Source organism: Papilio xuthus, unplaced genomic scaffold, assembly GCF_000836235.2.
Source record: "Papilio xuthus unplaced genomic scaffold, Pxut_1.1 DF827777.1, whole genome shotgun sequence".
Taxonomy (NCBI): domain Eukaryota; kingdom Metazoa; phylum Arthropoda; class Insecta; order Lepidoptera; family Papilionidae; genus Papilio; species Papilio xuthus.
This window is the reverse complement of record NW_013530872.1, coordinates 6,722,303-6,740,294: the sequence shown is the minus strand read 5'-3', so window position 1 is coordinate 6,740,294 and position 17,992 is coordinate 6,722,303. Positions and strand designations below refer to the sequence as shown.

At 35.5% G+C, this 17,992-nt stretch overlaps 1 protein-coding gene across 1 annotated transcript in view; it reads right to left on the bottom strand.

Moving 5' to 3' along the window:
• The window catches only part of sog (chordin short gastrulation), a 77,795-nt gene extending 60,059 nt beyond the window's left edge, over window positions 1-17,736 (bottom strand). The window contains exon 1 of the mRNA XM_013309413.1: window positions 17,408-17,736. Within this exon, the coding sequence (XP_013164867.1) occupies window positions 17,408-17,543 (136 nt within the window). The 5' untranslated portion in view covers window positions 17,544-17,736. The remainder of the gene's footprint in view (window positions 1-17,407) is intronic.
• Between the last annotated feature and the right edge of the window lie 256 nt (window positions 17,737-17,992).

Below are 17,992 nucleotides of genomic sequence, written 5' to 3'. Positions count from 1 at the left end.
GTAGTGGTTTTTAAGATCACTTTGTGTGGTAATTACTCGAGATTTCAAACCTTTTAGCTGTTAGATATAAAAGGCTTTTACTACCGTATTGTTAGCTATGTTCAAAAATGATTTAGACACGAATAATATTAACTACATTTGAGGTCCAATCTTTACATTATCTAGTTTTTTTTTAGTTTGGTATAAGTACATACCTTGAATACTTCCCTGACAAAATACAGTAAATTTTTTAAGACCTTTTACTACATTCGATAGATATATTTCATCATAAAGACACGACGCTCTACATCTAAAAAGACTTAATTTAAATTTCGCTTTATTCAACTTTACCTTTCTATTGCTCTTTGGCTTTCTATGTCTTTTGCCTTACTATAACTCTATAAAGATTAAAAATAACGTAAAGTAAGGACACGTAATTTGATAATCATTATCATGTTGCTCTCAAATGCTTGTCTAGAACGATTAACTCTACATAAAACATATAGCAAAATACTTTTACCGTGTGCTGTTTGTTCAAGAATAGAGTCACCGGATTTAAAGGCACATTAGAAACGCTAGAGTTACTATTTATTACATAGCACGCAAATAATAAACTTTCTTTATAACTGACTAATATTCAAATACGTTAAAAGAAAATACAGCAATATTTATTACAAAACCGCAGAGCATATTAAAAAATTTACTAGTGTGAAAGATTTTAATGGCCATTGCCGTCGCTTTTTTTTTCTCTAAAAACATATCATCAATTAATTAATTTAATATATTAATAAATAATATGATAATAAAATAAATCTTAAGCTTTTAATATATATTTATATTGAAATTATTTATCAAACATATAGGCGGTATAAAAACATATCGCTACAATTATTTTAATGTATGATAAATACGAGAGGCACACTGAGATTAGGGACATCTAATTAAATTTTTGAGTACCTGTAACTATTATATATAATATCAAATATTTTCAGAATAAAGTGCTATATTATTATTATTATTATTAAATACGATTTACTTTGTATAAGATTTTTACAGACGAAAATAAAAAGGTTGATAATAAATATATGCATTTCTCCGACAAGAGAGATGCATGGTGCATGATGTACGTTGGGCTGCGGTGGGCGTCGCGCCGGCGAACATGTAGGCGGGGCTGGGCACCTATTAATTATCATAAGCTAATTAAATGATTGCGGACTCAACAAGTGAATCAGGTAAACCACGATCCTAACCAATTTTAACCCCTAAATTGAATACAGTTTTGTACAATATTTATGATAGGTACTAAATCTATATATATAAAAGAAAATCGTGTTAGTTACACTATTTATAACTCAAGAACGGTGTTACCGATATGGCTGAAAATTGGTGAGGAGGTAACTTAGAGCCAGGAGACGGGCATAGAATACAATTTTTTTTTTCTAATTTATGCCTTGAGCTGCTTTTTATTTAACTTACTAATCTTATAAATGCGAATGTTTAGATGGATGTGATGTGGATGGATGGATGGGTGGGCTACACTAATTAAGATTTTTACATATCCACGCGGACGGAGTCGCGGGTGATAGCTAGTAACATATAATTTAGCGAGAATATTGATGTAACATCAAATGTTTAATTGTAATATTATTTATGATATAAACAAGTTTAGTTGTGCGATCACAATGAGACGTAGTACGTTGATACTTGAACTCGTATCCAAACCTTCGATCGAACGACAACAAAAGACAATTTGCGTCAATAGTGACGTACGCTTGGGAAGTTTTGACATCGTGCGGCCGGATACGGCGCGAGACCTTGCCAAATGAACGCTGCAAGGAGGCGCGGTGCAGGCCGTGCTGACGGACATTTCCTCCGACGAGGCGATCACCACTATATATATCATGTGACACTGAGACGGCCGACCCGGTGCGTCTCGCGACCACCTGAAACCGAAAGTCCCCCGTCGCCCGCCAGTCTCGGCCTTAATAAAAGGAGGTTCAACAACCCAGTCCGCAGTCGCCGCCTAGATAAATGTGGTATGTGGTTAATATCTGGCGGGATCGAAATAAATCGCTAGGATTATTGCCAAGTGGAAAATCATCATAATATATTGGACGCGCGGAATTCACTTTGACAATATTTTGACAGTGCGCGGTCTCGGGGGATTTAATTCGAGGCACATTCGAGCGGTTTTTATTTTGTTTTTCTTTTTTTTTATCAGTGTTATTCTCGCTCCGGTCGGACGCTCGGTTATGAGTAATCCGCTTCTTCTTAAGGATCTATTTTGATGCGCGTCGTTTATATGTCGGGAATACGTCTTTCTATTAATACGGCGGTCGTTTCGTTATTTGTAATTATAGCGTTGGTGAGTTTGTAAACAAATGTGGAGTGATGAAAGAGCGAGATAAAAAGCTGTATAAGATGCAAGTGTGACTGCATCAGCGAGAGCCGCGCCGGATAGGAACAGGCGCCACTGCCGACCATCTAAGGAGTGCAACTGTACAACCGGACTGCGCCTGCCTCGTTTAGCAATCATCTAAAAAGTATTTTTGATGTTTAATTCTGTCTTGTCACTACCAATTTAACGTTCAGTAAGGACAAAATTATCAACGCATTTATATGCAATCTTGTTAATCATTAATTCAAATAAGTCTGTACAAATTAGCCTAATTAGCCTTACAAACATTTTAACTACTTGTGTTAGTTGTCATACACAGATATTTCTTGATGTTATTATCTTTAAAACATTGAATAGTTCCTAGATCTTGTAAATATCGTAGAATAAAGCGTGAGATAGAAACAGGTCTTGTCTTTACATTAGTCAGGATTGATCCTCATTGCCCGCAACTAGCGCAAGAAACTGCATACATTTTCTTCGCCGCTGTGAGATCGAATCATACGTTGCAATTACGTAATTACATACAACACCGATATAGTTATAAAAAGAAGCGAACACTTGTTCATTATCAGTATTAACTATAGAATTTATAAATAGCTATAACGTCAAAGATTAAAATACTCTTGGCTCTAGTGAATTGCTTTGATAAAGAAAAAAAATTGACTACTGAATTATCAATGGACTTAGCGATTAAAATGCTTAAATTAGTTTATTACATTATCATAAGGCCACCAGGCCACAGAGAGCTAAGGAGATTCATTAAAGATTAAATATAAAATTGACAAACTTACTTCATTACTGACCTCTATTCTATCGTACTAATATAAATGCGAATGTTTAGATCAGTGGTTCCCAAACTTATTTTGTCTACTGCCCACTTTGAGAATAATTTTTTTTTTAGCGCCCCCATATTTTCACATATTTAAAAAGCACTATAACTTCAAATTAAATTAATTAATTATTGTGACCTATATATGTATATTAACGGACAATTGTAAACGAAACTTTTACTATAACCCGCAACTTGAGACATGCAGCGGCTCAACAAATTTGGCTGAAATTCGACATAGTTATAGAATATAGACTGGAAGAACACATAGGCGATTAATAAGGTATTTTAACTACGCGCGGACGGACACGCGGGCGTCAGCTAGTTAATTATATCCATAAAGATCAGGTGTATAAATTAACACGAAAAAACCTTTCGATGAAAAAAAAAATCAAAATAGGAGCACCAGAAGCGGAGTTACGCGGTAACACACATAAAAAAACATACAGACGAATTGATAACCTTCTTCATTTTGAAGTCCGGTAAAAGTTACATAAAAGCATACTGCTACAAATCATTATGAAAAAAAGAAAAATAAATTATTACCCACTAAAAGCACCATATTCTAATCATACTTTACGATAAAATTCAGGTACATAACGGTCACTAAAACACATGTAAACGGAATACTGAACCATGCGTCCTGAATTTCAATTTAAATCAAAATCTAGGCAATGAAAACAAAAATAAATCTGAGACGTGTTTTTGACATTATCACAGATGCAGCGACTTAAAATGCACCTCTTTGTTGCTATTTACGTGCTAAAATATATGTTATTCATATAGCCTGCATAAAGCAGACGCCATTTTCAATATTCAATGGTTGATAAAATAATATTTTCGTTGTTAGTCATTCACACCCACCTGATGTGAATACAAACTTCGCATTATTTGTAATACACGAAAAAGCTTTGGAGTAATTCAAATATAAATTTAAACAGCCTCTTATATTTACCAAAAGTTACAAGAATGGATTTATATTTTAAGACTTCGTAAAGCGGAAAATATTAATTTTAATTAGTTTTTAAATGTTTTATTATAGCCAACCAAGAACGGTTATTCTCAAATATTAACAATAAATTCAGAATAAAAAATCTTTCATCATCATCAACCTGCCCATATCCCTATCTAGGGTCGGCACAGTATGTACTACTCCTCCATACATCTCTATCAGACTCGGATATGACGGTATTCGAGTCTACCCCCTTCCTACGCATATCCTCTTTCACACAGTCATTCCATACTTTTTTTGGTCTTCCTCTACCTTTGTAGTCATCCACATTCAATCTCATTACTTTTTTGCTTATATCATCATCATCCCTCCGCATAACATGAAACTTTATCTAATCTTATAATTTATTTAAATTTGATAGAGTTAAATATAAATCAATCCTAATCCAACATTGAATCGTATAAATTAATATGTTTGCAAACACACTAACATAAACATTCACGTAGACTGTATAAAAGTGGTCGCTACGATTAACACATTGTGTAACACATTTTAAATAACCCAAACAGCTTATACGAAAATAAACTGGCGGACTAAACAAAATCCAACGTGTGCTGAGCTGAGAGTAGACAGTGAGACGTCGCAAGCCGGAAGCTATAGGGCGGCCCACGAATTCTTTCATTAAATTACAATCGCTTTTAAAAATGCAGCCGAAAGCCGATCGTCGAAATGTCATTGAGTAAAGACGCTTTGATACGGTACACTATTACATAGTACAGTTATTTCATAACTAGCTGTTGCCCGCTACTCCGCCCGCTCAGAATTAAAGAAACTCAATTAGTAGTCTATGTGTTCTTCCATGCTATGTTCTACATCTATGCCAAGTTTCAGCGCGTTCTTTTAAGCCGTTTTGAAAAATATTCTAATAAACTTTCATCCATCCATCAAAACTTTCGCATTTATAATAATAGTAAGATTACTTAATCATTCTATTAAAATACGTATATGTGTATATTTTGTAAACTCACAATCATTAATGCTTATACTTGATTAATTACATTAAGATCTGTCAAAACAATGCTCATATTTTGTAAGGAGTAAGGAGTTATGCGTTTCTCTTGAACCATTTCATAGTGTATAAATATAATTGCATAGATATCGGAGCTATCGTCGGCATGCAGCGCGCTAACTAGCTGGTAGCCGGTGAGCGCGGGATATGAAAGTCACACTAGCATTTATACATAACACGTTTCGCGAACGATTGAGAAGAGTGCTCGGCTGCATTAAGTGTTGCGTGAGCAAACAATCTTTCATCATGCCATTATCGGCATTAGGATAACGTTTTATAAGAGCAAGAATCGCGCGCGCATCTCTAACATTCGGGCGTGTTGTCCGATGGGTAATCTCTGGAACATTGACATTTGGCGCCAAAAGCGGCTCCCTGAGTGATTGTGAGTGCACCATTTGGCGCGAACTGGATACGAATAAATATTTACTGAACTCGCACTTTAAGTGGCTCCGTATTTATGCTTGCTTAAATATACATTTCAATACCATATGGGCCCGACGATTCGGATTTATTTGTATTTACAACTATGTATCATAAATCTTGTGGTCGAATATCAGAGCTCAATTCTTACCAGCTCACCTGACTTAAAACTATATTAGCTCGTCTTGTTTAACCGCAACATAAAATGTCAATGCCCCACAACTTTGCTTAACAACTTTCAAAGGTTATTTGTTTAGTAATCCTTTCACCGTGCTCTATAAAAGTCTGTTTCCTCTTTCTGATGAAAAAGTAACATCTTTACAATCGTATTTTTTTTAATTGGTCAACATATTCACAGGAAGTTCGTACCATACTTCAGATTTAAATACATACATTAGACATTGTGACAAGATATAGTACTTATATTTTACTGATAACACATTATGATGAAAATTATAGTATTTTAACCCACATTGTCCGTTATTATGGAATTTTTACGCATGGTAAAACCGTCGTCAGCATTATTTTGTGCATATATTGTCACTACAAATAAAGTAACAATTATATGTTTTTCGCGAGATTTAAATAATGTTGCCAGCAACTCCGCGCGCGCAGAATAAAAAAAAAGCTTAATAAGTAGCCTATATGTCCTTCTGTTGTCAAATTTCATGAAGATCCGTTAAGCCGTTCCGGAGATACCTTCAAACAAACATACATTCATCCATACATTTATCTACTCAATTAAGATTCGTATTTATAATCTTAGTAACATAATATTTAAGGAGCAAACTTTTCCGTCCATTGATCAACAAAGCCGATAATCGCTATCGAGGTTGACTGTGCAAAAACCCGACGAGGAAACTCACAACATTAATTTATTGCTAATTTATGCCAATATCGATTGTACCTACACCTGTATCGATACAATACTCAAGATATGAAGCAAGCCCTTGCGTTGGCACCGACGTAGTGACGTCACAATCTCGACCTTTGCCCTTTGACAGACGGCCCGTGTTTGTAAATACCGTCTGTCATTCTCTGTCTATTTAAACCCAATAAGTCGATATCTGCAGTGAGAAGGTCATTTCTTCAATAGACGGCACCGCCGCCGGCCGCCTGCCGTCGGCCTGTCATAAGACAATTTATTGGTTTATCGATAATTTGAATACGAAAGTGCATGACTGCATCTTGATAAGCTGAATCACGCTCTCTGGTAAAATAAAATTACATATTTTAGTATTAATTTCTAGCGCTAGTTACACTCTAACACTGATGTTATACTCAAAAAAGTAGGAAGAAATATGCTATTATTGACCTAAAAACAATTCGTGAATGGGTGCGATAAACAAGTGCATTGCGAAACGAAGACGCAACAAGACGGCGGCATCGGCTCCGGTCTAACGTCAGTTACGAGTAATATGCACAAGAATTTCCCTCAATACCAACAACACGCGATGTTGTGCCGACTGCCGAGACCGCTAATAACTGTACAGTAATTACCGGATATATTCAATTACACAAACATTAAGCTTTTGCACACGAATGCAACAATAATAACCTAAAAGTTTGCGAAGCTGATTAATGTATGAGTAATTAAAACTATGTACAATAAACCTAATCTAATATTAACTTAATAATAATATTTTTTCTTACCACGGGAATGCTCACGCTCACATTAACAAACATCCTTCTGCCTTTGAAATACTATGAAGAATGAGTTGTTACAAATATGTGATTTTGGAGCGCCTACCCTAAAGCAAGTGTACTGCGGCCGCAAGGCGCAGGGCGCAGGGCGGATGCACGTGCACCGAGCAACAGCTAGCGTACTGAAGCGCGCCTCGCACTTCCGACTCACATTCATTGCCGCTGCTGCGCCATTCATACAACTGCGTCATTCATTTAATTCAAGTTCATAACGACCGCCGGCACCGCACGTGGGAGCAGCGCGCCACTCCGCACCCCTCTCGCCTCGCCACCCCGCCACCCGGCACCCGCACACCTCACGCGACCTTATCGAAAACTTTAATATCGATAAAGATAAATGACAGCTTTCACGACCCGCTCGCCCGTAAAAGTCCGTTAAATAAATCAGATCAACATTACTTGAATCGTTTATCGCGATCGCATATTTACAAAGAAAAGTTTTGAATTTAATAAGGTATCCCATAACTCACATAAATGTCGTACGTTAAATTCTAATTAAAGGCGGCGAACGTGCCGCAAACGGACTTAAGGAATGGGCAGGTTGAAGAGTGTCGGGGCTCAAGCGCGGCGCCGAGATGGTATCGCGCGTGGCCAATGCGCCGCACTTTTCTAACTTTTTGGGCCGTCAGGTCGAGCCCGAGCGGGGGCGTATTGTGTGTGCTTCGGGCTTGCAGCACGCGAGGGCACCTCGGCCGACGACCCGCCAGGCGCCCCGCCGCCCGCGACGCATTACGGCCGACCCGGCGCCTTTGTTGGCTACCGGCTTAATTGGAGCCCGTGGGTGGCTTATGACACGACAGGATTTGATCATAAAGGCGCCAAATTCTACCTGGCCGCGGTCCGCCGACGACTTTCCTATCTGGCGTTACACAAAATTAATGCCTATTGTGTGCGAGTGGCCGGCACGTTACGATGTGATCGCAAACCCAGCGTTATTGAGCCTCACCGACGCGCCGGCAATCGACTCCTTTATTGGCATACACCATAAATAAATATCAAAATGTTTGAGAATGTCCATTATTTGAGCGTAACGAACGTCCGCTTTAATTGAGACGTATGCACTCAAATTCTTTGACCTCAATTAAATTCGTGGAAGTGAGTTCGTTCTTCGCTGGGCGTTAATTAAGTACGCTAATATTTGATGAGGAACACTCCCGCGGTCAACTACCTATTCAATATAAATTGTATTTGCAAAAACGTTTTATTCACGTTTGACAATCTTCATTTGCCTTACTGCCCACCACTTTCTAATTTGCAACGTAGTTGAATGGGTAAAGTTTATTAGTCTGACAGTCTGGAATTGAGTCTGATTACTAAACCAAGTTTAAGTTTGTACGAGTTTCGTTTTTATTATTTTAAGGAAATATTTGAGTATCTTAACGTAAAAATTACAATATTTATAATTGGACTGATTTACTTAACACATAGGAGTTAATTGGCATAATGAAAACCGGATAGTTAGTGTCGCGTTCACAACACTAACTTTGTCTTGGGAACAACAAATCAAAACTGAACCACATATTTGTGTATACAAATTGCCTTCGCAATGTGATCTTGTTTTTCGTCAAAACGGAGATTTCTCCAAAAATATTTTTGACGTGATTCATACATTTAATTGAATAAACGCAACAACTTTACCTACTTCTCAGTTATTTTTCACAATCTTTTTAAACCCATTATAATCCAATCATCTTAATAAAAAATATAAAATGACAGATAAAAAATCTAGACTAATTATAAAATGGCGCGTTTCGTTTTAACATTATAATCGAATTAAAAAAAAAACTTTTAAAATTGTTTAATAATTGACTTTATCATTTTGCCGTAACGATTGATTTTTTTCACTCATTTTGGAATAAAAATAGCATCCGTCAACGTATATTTCATATCTACGAAAAATGGGGGAGTTTTAGACGTACGTTAGATAATCATTTTACTTTTTAATTAATTAGTAACTTTATAGACAACGATAATTGATTATTTAAATCTTCTTAATGTTATTGTCTGCTAAAAAAAATGCGTAAATTTGCGATATAAACGGATGTATCTTTTGATTGGGTTGGCTTAGAAGTTTTATTTTTTTACAGCACCTAGCGACCGCAGACCTGAACATTTGATATAAATTCCAGTTTGATACCTTCACGCGTTTTTGAGAAAAAGGGTCTTGACAGACGGACGGACGGACAACAAAGTGATCATATAAGGGTTCCGTTTTTTTCCTATGAGGTAGGGAACCCTAATTATTTGTTAATGACATTTCTCAGAAATTCCTCAAATCAATAAGTAATAATAAAATATTTTGTATTACTTAACTTTGGTTTCCCATCCCTGTCGTTTCAAACGGGGCTTTTGGTCTCAGAAACCCACAGTTAGCCTAATATAATTGTTGTCTTTTTTTAGACATTTGACAGCGATAAGAGAGCCTTGACAGATTGCACACAGCACAGATTATATAGGGTCAAGGTTGACAGATGCATAGACTATAGAGAACAGAGTATATCGAGATGCAGAGATATCTGGTGCTTAGGTTACGCTGGAGATGTAATGCGTAGTGTTTATCTGTTATTAGTTTCCAGGTCAATGAACCAGTTGAATTGGACAAGTGTCCTGCGACGTTGCGCGAAGCAATAACGTAACTTGTCCGCTATTTACGACATTGCGCGTGACGCGATGCTGTTTAACGAACGTTAATCTCGCTCGCAATATTATCTCTATCTCTTTCTATGAAAATGAAATGAGTTTTTTTCTATAATAAAGAGCAAGATACGTTCGAAATTTATTGTTTTATTTTCGTTCTTTCTATCGTAGTTATTATTCAAATTATTATTATCACTGGGCACACCTCTATGATATGGATTAAAGTTAAGATAATTTTTAGACAGTTCGATAACTAGATAAATTCGTTTGTAAATGGAAATTTTACTAAAAATATTCCTATAAAACGCGCATATTAGTTATTATTTCATTTGCATGGATATTGTATGGAAATTACATAATATTTTATCGATCTAGTTAGGATTAAGTATACATTAGGATAACTGTTTAATAATTATTCAATCCCATTAAGGTTATATTTTAATGCAAGAGCACACGCGACGCGGTTTCTTGATGCGATCATTTGTGAAAATTCCCAAACGTGTGCTTACATAAAATTAATTATAAATATTGAGTTTTGAATTAAATATTTGTGATCTCTTATGAGTTTACTAAAAATACTCAACATGATATGCAATTCATCATTGGATGTTATCGCAAAAATCTTATAAGACTTTATGTTAAACCCGATTGTTTATCTACAATTGCTAGCTATGTTTACTTTCTTACTTTTATAAATGTACTATAGATTACTTTAAAAAAAAACTTAACAAGTAGCCTATGCGTTCTTCCAGAATATTTTCTTCATCTATGTCAAATTTCAACGAGATCCATACAGTCGTTCTGGAGTCCTTCAAACATCCATCCAAACATTCGCATTTTTTTAATAAAAATATTAGCAGATTTTTGTGTATATTTGCTAATATTTCTTTAACAATTCCAAATAAGCTCTAAGCTTGTGCTAGGATATGGTTTACGACAATAGTCGAATGGCGGGATTCGAACCCCCGACCTCGTGATCGGAAATCCGTATCCTTAACCATTAGGCTATTGACGCTCAAATAATATAAGTAAGATTTTAATTAGTGCATAACAGTAACAAAACACCCATAACCTCAACAAATGCCACACCTACATATAATAAAGGACACAGACGATCGGTGCAATCAATCGAAAACATTGCCATTCCAATCACGAAACTACTCCGTATACACAAACAATCTCGTGCAATAACAACACGCATAAACATTCCAGAAATCAGGATTATTCTCGCGTACAATTACATGCCCACTTGCGTTACGTAGCACCGATCGCGGCAGCCAATGCCGAGTGCCGACGTCACAGCGCTGGGCTTGGCGGCAGGCTTGTTTATCTAATAACCGCAGATCGTCATTGCAAAGGTGCGGTGCATCACACCTATCGTATCACATCGCTTCTCAATAAATACTAACGCTTTAACTTAGTTTTATACATAGTTAAGTTAAAGTTACATAAGCAGAAGTTCAAAATGACAAATTCATGCAAAAATTTTCCATATTAAACGGTTTAAAATTCGAATGAAGGCGTAATGGAAGTTGTCAAACCAGTAAAAATCTTAACGGAGAACTAATAAGAAGGAAGAAATTCAAATTGCTCGACTGAAAGTAATCTCATGTCTTAAAATGAAAAAAAAAAATACGTCGTTCTATCGAATCAAAAAAATCGAATCGAAAAAGATCCACATCGTACTCACGGTACCATAAAAAATAATATAAAAGTTATTTCTTTAAGGGTCTGTTTCACTATATCCAAGTTACAAAGTGTTGGATAACTAATAAACAAATTACCAGACACATCATACTGGAAGTATTTTTACTAGTCAATATAGTTTGACAGCTTCTTTGGACTTTGTGAAACAGACCCTTAATAAGTTATTAGAAACAAGTATTTTTCTATTGCTCTACACTAACATCATGATCTAATTATTATTCTAGAAAAGTACCACAGTTTCTCGGCAATTATAATGTTATTTTAAGAAAATACATCATAGATATGAAGTTACACTTTATTTTTACTGCAAAAGAAAATTTTACTTTAAAAACACGTCAAATTATAAAATGTCTGTCTGCCTTTAGAGTGGAACTGTCAGAATTCATTATCTGAGCGAGATCAAATTACATTTTCAGTACTGTTTCCAGTACTAACATTCCAAAATAAACTCGTAAAATGTACAGGCATTCGTATAAAGTCGCCAAATACAAGATAGTTACTTTTTAGTACTTAAACATGCATTCGGAGAATATACGAGTATAATGACAAAAATTCAGCAAAGAATTTTTTCTATAATATTTATTTAACTTTAAATATTGAAATTGAATTTGTAAATCTTGATATTAGCAAAACAATTAATACAAAATATTTTTAAACAATTTTATAAAAAGATAGAGTTATATTGAATGATTAGTTGGCAATTTTTATTTATTTTTTTAATTATTAATTTAACCTTCTAAAACCTATTCATTACAGAAGTCAATAATAAAAAGAGTTATTCAAAGTTACTGCTAATAGTTTTAATATACAGATATTTTTACAAACTCTGACCTGTCGGCTAAGCGGATGAGTAATCGAAGTTCATATCGGAAAAATTTAAATGTACGTGAAATTATGTCTTTGAAGTGTTGGCAACATCCCGACTCGCGTCTGGCCGGAAAACAGAATATCCTATATTGAATTTATACAGATGCAACATTAAAACGTACCGTAGAAATGTAAATACTCGTATGACCCCAGTTATATTTGTCAGACGAGATAAGTTATCGACTTGATAGAATAATTTGTATTACAATTTTGACTAATTGAACATGTCGAATGCAAATTATTAAAAGCGTATGATACGTCAGGGTTACGAGATCATTTGATAAACATCAATCATTCCGAAAATATTCATATCATCATTCATATATAATATATACGCGATATAAACTATAATAATATCTTTTTCTTAGCTATTTTATTAAAGCTTTTAAAAGAAATGTAAATAATTATGTGTAGGTTTATTCCCTTCATTTTTTTCTTTATTTGCTTACTGCGGTCATTTCAATCTTGCACGCTTAAAGTTTTATTGCGTCATGAAAAGTGACAGTGAAACTTTTAGACAAGGAAGTTTCCCGCAGCTTTCGTCTCGGCGCACCGTCTAGACAACGAAAGCGTCGGTTTTTTCTCTTTTCTCGGTAATTCGGCTTTTGGCACGGCTCGTTAAGATATTTTGGCAAACGACAGCGACTTTTATTTGATCCGGAAAATGAATGAAAGTTGAAGGGAAAAGATATTTATGTGTATACATATCCATGGTGCTAACGTCAGTATGACAAATCAAAAGTACATGTAATGTAGTAAAATTATATACGATACCTATATGTTAATAAAATTAGTGTGTGTGTGTGTGAATGTAATACAAAAAATATATTTATTACACTGGATACATTTGCATTTCAGAAAACAAAAAAACAATTTTAAAAATTTTTCACTGTCCGCCTGTCCGCAAGGTCACGTTTAGACGAAAAAATAGCTATTGCATGCGAGCATATTATGTAATGTTTATTTTGTCAAAGTATTTAATTTACATTTAAGTATTATTGATAGCTGTCGCCAGCGAATCCGTTCGCGCTGAATCAAAACAAAATTATTAAATAACCTATGTGTTTTTCCAGACTATGCTCTACATCTATGCTAAATTTCATTAAAATTCGTTGAGCCATTTTAGAGATACCTTATAACTAACACCCATTTATCCAATTGAACGTTCGCATTTATAATATTAGTAAGAGCAAGATATAATGTAAGAGCGTCGGTGGCTCAGGAGTCAAGCACGTGACTTGCAATCTGCAGGTCCTGGGTTCGATTCTCGCTATGTACCAATGTGTTTTTCGATTTCCGATTTACATATATACATTAATCCGATGATCTTACGGTGAAGGAAAACATTGTGATGCAAACCACATATTTGAGAAGAAAATTCAAAGATATGTGTGAAGTCAACCAACCCGCACATGGCCAGCGTGGTTGACTATGGCCTAATCACCCTTAACTTAGGGTAGGCCCCGAGCCCCTCGGGGGGACGTATAGTGAGCTGATAGTGAAGGACGATGATATAATAATTAATATTAGTAATATTAAAGATAAAATAAAATACTTATTGATACAAGAATCAATTCCAAATCCATTGCAAAATGTAGAGTAGGTATTACTGACAAATAGATTAGAAATGGCATTGTTTAGCAATGCAAATGGAAAATTGTGAAAATTAGCAAAGAAAATAAAACAAAATACATAAAAATATAAAAGTTATAAAATTTCCATATCTTTTCAGTACAACTGTAATAATTGATAAGTTTCGTTTAATTAGTCCAATGTTTAGATCAAACGATGGTAGATTTTAGATTAGATATAACATTTATAGGAAGTGTTGATTATTTTGTATTGTTAATTCACACTGTATAATAAATAGGGTCGGTTGTTGAACAGTGAACGACCACCATATTGAAAAAAACTGCGAAGTTGCCGACCGATCGTGTTAAAACTTATCTCGTAGGTACCCTTCTCCTCTCCCGTTGTTAGCTGGTGGCCGCGGCTTGAGCGAACCTATTTTTTACTCATTTAATCATTTTCAAATATATTTTAATAAACATTGTTGATCTGGTATATTCTTCATGTCCTTCCCAAGATGGCAACATGAAGAATATCATAAGTCCATTTCCAAGTCAAGTTATGTGAATCAGTAAATAAAATAATTTCGAAACACACTGTATCAGTAATACAGGTGGAAGAAACATTATAAATCTGTTATTAGGCAAATTTTACGTATAATACAACTGATTATAATTGTGAACGGATAAGATTAGAAAATCGTACGACATAGTATATTTAACAAATGATATAGAAACAAATTGATAATAATAATTTAATTTACAAATCAAGATAACCACGTGTTCATTAAAATTGGTTATTATATCTTATATATATATATATATATAGAAGAAAGTTGTGTTAGTTACACTTTTTATAACTCAAGAACGGTGTTACCGATATGGCTGAAACTTGGTGAGGGGGTAGCTTAGAGCCAGGAGACGGACATAGGATACTATTTATTCTTTTTTTTTTCGAATTTATGCCTTGAAGAGCTGCTTTTTATTTGACTTACTAATATTATAAATGCGAATGTTTAGATAGATGTGATGTGGATGGATGGATGGGTGGGCTACACTAATTAAGTTTTTTATATATTCACGCGGACGGAGTCGCGGGCGACAGCTAGTTTGAAATAAAATGTTGCATTAGAAAATTTTTGTTTACCTACGAAGGATCAGCACAGTATATACAAGTTTTGTTACAAATCATCCATCTTGCTAATATTATAACTGCGAATGTTTGGATGGATGGATCCTGTTGAAATTTGGCAGTAATGTAGAACATAGTCCGGAAGAATATATAGGCTACTAATTATTATTTTTTTAGTTTCACGCGAACGGAGTCGTGGGCGTCCCCTACTACATTATACGATGGCAAATATATCCAAAGAAATATTTAGGAATATTACTAGCAATAATAATAATAGGAGGCATGAGAATACAAAACTTAATTTTATAACTAATTTAACTGTTCTCAACTTTATTTAAACAAAATCTTTATAATTCACTGAATGTTTTGATTCTAAATCATTAAAAGGATTTCAAAACCATTACAATATTTTAAGAAAGTAAGCTTCATTTACACATTGAAGTTAAAAGTTAGTCATAATAATTTTGCTTGTTTAATTCTAAGGCATATTTAAATTAAACTATAACAAAGGACTGTTTGAATACATGTATGGCAAAGATTTCAATAAGTACCGTACAGTAATACCTTTTACAAGTTCAAAGCTAGACTTGCAACATAATATAAGCCAATATTCCTCTTTCCATCTGCAAATCTGCTAAAAGTATATCTGCCTCAGGTTAATAAGCTACATACCTACTTATATTTTATTAAGAACATTTCCTTTGAATGATTTTTACGAGAAGAAAAAACGAAAACAACAAAATTATATCTTACAATCAACCTACGTTACCGGCAGATAGGAAAATACAATTTTATCGTTGGTATGTCAATAAAAGCTTTTGTAAAAGCTTTCTCCTGATAAAGGAATCTTTAAAATCTATGTAATAATTGATAAGTGGGACAATGCCTCTGTTATTTCGGCATAAAGCGAGTTGCTAATTAAAAAATATAACCTTTAATAATAATTCGCGAAAATGTAGTCAAAATTGGAGTTATTTTTTATACAGTACTTTCACAAATTACTCATTAACTCCGTTTAATTGTAAATAATTGCAATTGAACATTCTTTCATAGTTTATAAAAATTTATTCGTAATAAATAAAGATACAAATTTCGAGGGTAGTTTATAAAGATTTTTCACGGCATTACCATTTTCCTGCACTTAGGTAACTGTATTCAGAAGAGTCAATTTCACCATTCCAATTAACCATGGTTACTTACTGCGTAACTTATTATAGACAATTTTGTTTGATACGTTATTAAAATTTTCCAATCAATAGTTATTGTGTAAAATTATGATTTAATATATAAAGGTAGAGATAATAAACCCAGATTATCTCGCCCTTTTACGAGTTGTTATTTTTGCTCTTCCTTATTACGTAAAAAGATAATGTTATTTGATGTTTATGTTTTATTTCTATATATTTTAATTTTTTATAAGCTAATGTATTTAATAATGAACTGCTAAAATCACGAGTTTATTAATTATTAAAGCTTCGCTTGGAAATCACACGTGAGATACAGTCGAAGCATACTGTGAATTACTACAATTTAACATTTATTTCCTCTTTTCTACAGTTTAGAAATATTTTAGATTACCCTCGTTAATTAAATACCTGAAAGTGTATAAATATTTGTTATAAACAAAAAACGAATCATGGTTCATATATTGGATAAACATAATCTGACAGTTGTATGAGGCGCGGTCACATGCTGGCTCATACAGTTGTTGTCAACCTTTATCTCCAAAGGTGTCTTTGCCCGATAAAAATGATCGCTTACTGTAACATGCAACCGAAATAGATCACTTGAAAAATTCTTATATTTATATGGAATCGAACGCTTATCAGCGTCCACTCACATGGCATTGTTTTTATTATCCCACCTCAGTGCTGATATCGTGGCGATAAGGATACGTCCGATACGCGAGATATCGTTTAGACGACGCTATCGATATAGATCGATAGCGCGATCGATGACGGCACGCACCTACTCTATCTACGAACGATTGCTCGCTCGCGCCCGCCGCATGCGCTGATGCGTTTTATTCCATGTCGTTGCAGCGGACGCGGCGACAGTCGCGAAATACTATTTACTATATTTTTAAAAACACATAGCTGCGATCACATGCGACAGTTAATCAAAAGCGATGGAGTGAGGACTTACCGGCGGGACGTGTGGTACGACGAGCGGGTTCATCCTCGCGCAAGTCGGGCGCATGCCGGCGCGCGGTGGCCGGCGCCGCCAGCAGCAGCAACAGCGCCAGCGCGGGCAGCATGCCGCCGCCCGCACCTACCGACATCAGGGGACGGCACGAAATCAAAGGGGAACGCGAGCGATCCGGCGCAGAGCGCTGCGAGAATATCGGCGTAAGGTACGCGAGCTTAGCGAGGCGCGCGACTATAACACGGCACTGCGCAACGGCGACAAACTCGGACTGAGCGGAGCGTGTAGCGCGCGGTGGATTTCCCGGCACAGCGGGCGAGGGCGAGGGGGCCGCGCCCCTCGCGGAAAACGCGGCACTCGCGCGCCGCCGCCCGCCGCACGACGCGGCGCGGGCGGGGAAAATTGCAACGCGCCGGCATGACCGCCCGCCCCGCCGCGCCGCCCCACATCCTCCTTGTACTGCATTTTGAACCGCAAACGCACTGAACTAATGTAAAATGTGTCTGTATTTCTACATACCTACATAAATTACATTTATAAATTAAAATATTTAATATCTTTTTTTTTAGATTACCTCATACTATA